The sequence below is a fragment of the Acipenser ruthenus genome, chromosome 14 (genome assembly GCF_902713425.1).
Source record: "Acipenser ruthenus chromosome 14, fAciRut3.2 maternal haplotype, whole genome shotgun sequence".
NCBI lineage: Eukaryota > Metazoa > Chordata > Actinopteri > Acipenseriformes > Acipenseridae > Acipenser > Acipenser ruthenus.
In genome coordinates, this window is record NC_081202.1 from 11148744 (window position 1) to 11154743 (window position 6000).

General features: G+C 33.4%; 1 protein-coding gene across 16 annotated transcripts in view; it reads left to right on the forward strand.

The window, feature by feature from the left end:
* LOC117419882 (forkhead box protein P2) overlaps positions 1-6000 on the forward strand; it is a 149174-nt gene that overhangs the window by 75677 nt on the left and 67497 nt on the right. For 7 of the 16 annotated variants that reach the window (XM_058985813.1, XM_058985815.1, XM_058985812.1 and 4 more), the window contains one exon: positions 3125-3302. The exons of the other annotated variants lie outside the window; for them this stretch is intronic. In XM_058985813.1, coding sequence (XP_058841796.1) covers positions 3135-3302 — 168 coding nt within the window. In that variant the 5' untranslated portion in view covers positions 3125-3134. The remainder of the gene's footprint in view (positions 1-3124; positions 3303-6000) is intronic. 16 annotated transcript variants of the gene reach the window in all.

The following is a 6000-nucleotide window of genomic DNA, read 5'->3' on the forward strand; positions in this document are numbered from 1 at the left end:
AGGGGAGCTTGTTAAGAAACCTTCTAGTATATCTATGGCTATTCCATTTGTATACGTAAGACATAGAATAAATACAAAAGCACTGCTGTGACTATAACAAGGAGTCGTATACTAATTTTATATAATAAGTGGTTGGGCACACTTTATTCAAGATTACGGCTGCAAGAAATGGCATGAATTGCTGGGTGTGTTTTAATGCTGGATTATAGCAATTTGAAACATGTCAAACACATGGCTAACGCCTCATGCTTCACTCATTCTTGCGTAAACCTGCACAGCCGCCATCCATTATACCCTTGGTAACAACACAATTCTGCAAGTAAATATTGTTACACTAAGTAACCTTTCAATCCAGATTGTTTAAGAAGAGATAGCACTGTCTTGTGCAGTCGGTTCCAGTGTTGGTCTCCTGCTTGTAAAGTATAAAATAATAAGAGTACAGAAAATAAATGCTGTGGAATATATAAAACACTTATTGAACATTTTTGTATTTTAGGTACATTATGGGGAATATAATTTGGAAATGTTATGCGTTCTTTGGTGTGGGGTCTATAAAGGCCAGGTGTACTGTATACTATGCCCTTTACAGTGTGATACCAAATTGGATTATTGCTGAGCACAAGTGTATTTTTCTTGGAGTTCCCAGACAAGAGATACAGGTATAAATCATATGTCATGCAAGGTCTTCTCCATACAGATCGCACACACTACGTGAATCTTCGCTGTAATTGTAGAATAGGAGGTAGGTCACTTCAAAAGCTCCAGATTTTATACACTTTCACCACCCTTAACTCGAAAAAAGTATTTTGTTAATCTCAATCTAGCTCCACCTTATTTTATTTTACCTGTAAATTATTATACTAGTTCAGTTTAATTTGGGTTCATTTAAAAAGGGCCTCCCATTGTAATTTGCAATGTTAAGTAGGTACAAAAAAAGACTAAATTGCAGGCACCAGTTACTAAAACCTTTTATATATATATATATATATATATATATATATATATATATATATATATATATATATATACACCCGCACTCACTGGCGTTAAGGCTGCATTCGAATTTTCATATAACTAGTAAAGGCAATCAGACCCCTTTTCTCTGAATATTTTAAACCTTGTGCATGTAAAATTTATACCTAATTTGAATACTTATTAGCTGCCTGATCTCAGAAAAGAGTACTAGCTTTGTTTTCGTACTAGCTTCCTTTTCCACCTGTATTCTCTTTCGTAGCTATTGTTCAATAAAATGTTTAACAGGGAGTATTTGTTCACAAACACATCTGGTACAGCAGTTGTTTACTGTAGCTATAGCAGCTGTCACCCTTTATGTAACTTTGCTAGTTTGTTTTACCTGTATCCTGTTTATTCTTGTTTTGAACATCCTCAAATTAGAAAGCAGCAGGTTGTATATGCCTGACAAACCTGACATGTTTGTTGGCTTTAAGAGCAGAGGCAGAGAGAGTGGTTCACTGGTAAAATCGTTAATCTGCAGTTCCTGACTCGCTGTTTGTATTTCTTTTTTGTTATATAATTAAGATGAAACATTTTAAATCTGGCACTGTATATACAATATGTTTGCAGGGCATTAAAGAGAAAAAATAAAATAAAAACATTGGCTATAAATCAATGTTTCTGAATTATATAACATGTTATAGATCTTGAATAATGTTGAATGAATCAATAATATTAATAATAATTAAATGAGTGGACAGCTGAAAACAAACTGTATTCTAAATGTTTTAAATACAAATGTTACACCAAGTTAATGGCAAATCTTGAAAAATGATCTTCCCTGTTCTGAACAATACAACAATAAGCTAAATCCGGTGTGAGATTTTGGTGTATGGTGTGTTTTAATTATTGGGTGTGTTATACTGAATATGTGTATAAGGAAACTGGTATCTTATAAAAAGATGAAAGTTTATGTGTGTGCATACATTTGTATGCGCTGTGTATGTGTAATATACTGTACAGACCCATTAGGATATGTGTAGTGTGATGGTGATGAAAGCAGTGTAAGGTAGGGCTAGTTAAAAACCATGAAAAGAAGAAATAAAAACCCTTTCACATTACATATGCAGAACATACCTTGAAATTGCAGTTGGGTCAGAGTGTTTCTTTATTTATTGATCCTGGCAGGACATCTCCTTGCTGTCCTGAAAGTACAGTACATTTATGCAGTGAAAATGATAAAACATTTATTACAGTAGAGAATGTAATATGCATAATTTATGCTGTTTTTAGCACAATCATTAGTGATATTCTTGATAGGTTTTATTTCTTGCTTTTCATATCTAATACATGCCAGGAAAATTAATTTTATATCTTTCATTTATTTGCCCATGTTAAAATTGAGTTTTAAGTCATCTTCAAGTGAACAGTTTGATTGCTGCTCACGCATGAGCTTAATTACTTCCTAGGAAGGACAGTATTACATTTTTTTAAATGTCACAAAAATAAATGAATATCAGCCGTTTGATTAAAAAAGACTAGCCAATGTCTGACGTAGGAGGCTTTTTCTTAAAAAGCCTCCAAGGCATAATTTTATTTAGTCACAAAAAAGGGAGAAGACTATTGTACTATTTATCACTGGGTGATAAATAGTATAATGTAACTCCCCTACAAAATTTTAATTTTGCATGATTAGCTGTGCATCATTAAACAACTGCTTTTGCATAAGATGTGCTGTAAAATTCAGACAGAATCAAGACAGTGAATATTTAAGGCGATACATTCAGCCATGGTTGTCAAAGCCAGATAGTAGTGTGTGTGTGTGTGTGTGTGTGTGTTTGTGTGTGTACGCGCAAACCGTGCCTTCATTCAAAATGTTTTACAGAAAGATGGTAAGACCTTTTAAACACAGTGCCTTGCTCATGAAAGCTATTTGACTATACCTGATCCTGCTGCATGACTTGTCATGTTGGTGGTTAAAATCTGACCACATGTAAAGATTGCTTACAAAAACCACACATTCAGTTGTATTCTTCATTTGTTCAATGAGTGTATACTGCTCTTCGCTTCACCCCCCTCCTTGATTTAATTTGCAGAAAGGGACTACCCTTCTAATGGGAGTGTAAAGGTATAACGAGAGCATTAATTGATGCCTCTTAATCACTTTTAGGTATTAAATCATGATGCAGGAATCTGCGACAGAGACAATAAGCAACAGTTCAATGAATCAAAATGGAATGAGCACTCTAAGCAGCCAATTAGATGCTGGCAGTAGAGATGGAAGATCAAGTGGTGACACGAGCAGTGAAGTAAGCACAGTTGAACTGCTGCATCTGCAACAACAGCAGGTAAGTTGTGTTGTCCTTAAAAATTAGTATATCATTACAAGTAAACAACAACAGCTATGCTTGTAGAAATAATTATATATAATCACATTGTTTACAATTTAATGTTTTTACAATTATACCCAATTATTGTTTTGCATATTGGGGGTGGGGAAGGCTGCAGTTGCTTGCTTGCTTGCTTTGTTTGTACTGTGGCTAATTACCAGAGGGAGGCTTGTTTGTTTTTTGTTTTTTTGTGCACATTCTTTATTTATATTTTTGTAAATGGCAATGTAAATTAATACAAGCTTTTCTTTTGGAGGCTTTCAGTGTTGTTACAGTTACATGAGTTGTGATACTTGAGTATCCACCAGAGGGCCATGTACTGTAACTTGATCTTAAACCATGTCTACAAAAACTGTAGTAAACCTTGAATCAGGGGAAGACATTAAAAGGATCTAATTGATGTCTCAAAAAAAAAAAAAAAAAATGATATACTAAATACTGTACATCTGCAAAACCAACAATATATTTTATATTAAAAATGATCTGTGTGTAAAAAAATGTTACACTGAACACAGCAGATGTACAGTATTTAGAAGTTACTGTCACACTTCCTTTTGACACATATTAAGAAACATACGTGCACTTTTAAAATGGAAATTACTTACCAAAATAAGATTTTAGTACACATACAATACAATTCAGCCTTGCTTAACAGATTTGACTGTAACCTCCAGAGTAATGTGCACGTTATTTACATGGAAACATGTCTGTGATTTGCATTGTAGTGGTTTTCAACACTGTTATAGTTTCCATGTGACGTCAGTAGTTTTTTTTTTTTTTTTTTTTTTTTTTTTTTTTTTGGTCGTGTTTGTCAGAAATGTGTTTCCTATACCCACTGGGTAGGTAATACAATTACAAAATGACTATATATAATCTATCATGTTAAATATATGTACAGAAGTGTTAGTGTCAGGTACTTCAGTTTACATTTTTAAATGTTTAGAGATTACAGCAGTCTTTTTTTTCTCTCTCTTTTGTATTATTTTTTTGTGTACACAGCAGTAATTGTGTCATAGAAAGTGGATACTACCCTTTGACCAGTAATGCAAGGGCAGGATGAGATGCATAGCTTGTAGGTTGAGCAGAGTTAGGAGGCAGCTGAACCCCTCCAGGATGTCAAAACATCACGCCTGAATTAAGAAGGGGCCTTTAGGCCGTGCTCTTTCTAGTGACTCTCATGAACACCGCCTGAGTCAAACTGGTGAATAGTCTGTGACCTCTTCCACCCGACATTATAATTGCAAGGCAATCACATGGTTGGCCGAGCTAAACTTTACATTAATCATTCTAGATGTGTATTAGATTTATTTTTTTAAATAGTAATTATTATTATTATTATTATTATTATTATTATATACGCAGTATTTGAAACATTTCTGTATTACATACATTATCTTTCTGCACCAATTTTCAGTGGTATATTGTGCAAATTCAGATTACTTTTTTAAAATGTTATTTTTGTTTAAAAATATAATTTTTCTGTTGCAAAGTGATGGCACAGTTATGTTTTAAAATCGATTTTAATATTTACTAAAAATAAAAAACATCTAATATGAAAATAATACAATGGTTTGTATTATTCAAAGGTGTTTGCCTGACAAGGCTTTGAGAAGTTAAAAGTCTCAAGTTTAAAAAAAAACAAAATCCAGACAAGAAAGTGTATTGTATGGAAACAGAATGTGTGCTGCAGTGCTGCTTGTGTGTATAAACCTACACCTTAAATTGTGTCTGAGTTGGATTGTAGGTGGTGACTTTTTGGTGAATGAAGGTGACACTGTTTTTCTTTAACACTTCTGCACATGTAAAATACGTAAGTGTTACAATTCCTACAAAGAAACCAAAGCAGCTTTAGTGACTCTACTAATGCACAACTCCTCAGATACTTGAAGACAAATTGCCCATGTAGTAAAACACTGTAGAGGATACCATTTCAAAAGACGACAGAGAATGGCAATTCAAGTCTAAACCATCCAGTTAAGTATTCGTAACAGACAAGTTGTGAGAGGACAGGCTTGAAAGTGACAATCTTTTCTTCAAAACTGGAATTATGTCTCTAAGCAGACAGAAAGTAAAACCAGTGCTACAGCTAATAGGACTCAGGAGGCATTTTATAGTGGGTCTCTTCACTGTTAGGTATTAATACTGCCTGGGCTTTACTTTGAGAGTCCCTGAGTGCAGAGCACCTTTTTAGAAAAAAAAGAAAACAGCATAATCACAGACTATAAAACTTTTTTATTTTATTTTATTTTTTTTATAGTTTCTAAGCTAAGCAAAGTTATTTTTTTGCTACACTATTTGATTGTTGTATTTCACACTGGTTGTGTCTGTGTGTGTGTGTGTGTGTGTGTTTTATTTTCATTTTAAATCACTTTGTGTTTCCACCCCCCCACCCCCCCGGGAAAAAAATCTAATTATATATATATATATATATATATATATATATATATATATATATATATATATATATATATATATAATTTAGCTCTTATTTTGTAAGAATCATTTTCATCTTTTCTTTTATTATAAGATGGCTGTAAGGATGATAAACATTGAACTCCATACAGGACTCAGGCAGTCTGTTAATGCAAATAGTACCAGTATTATACAACCTGCAGTCATAATTAAAGCCAGCAACCTATACTTTTTGTTCATCTCC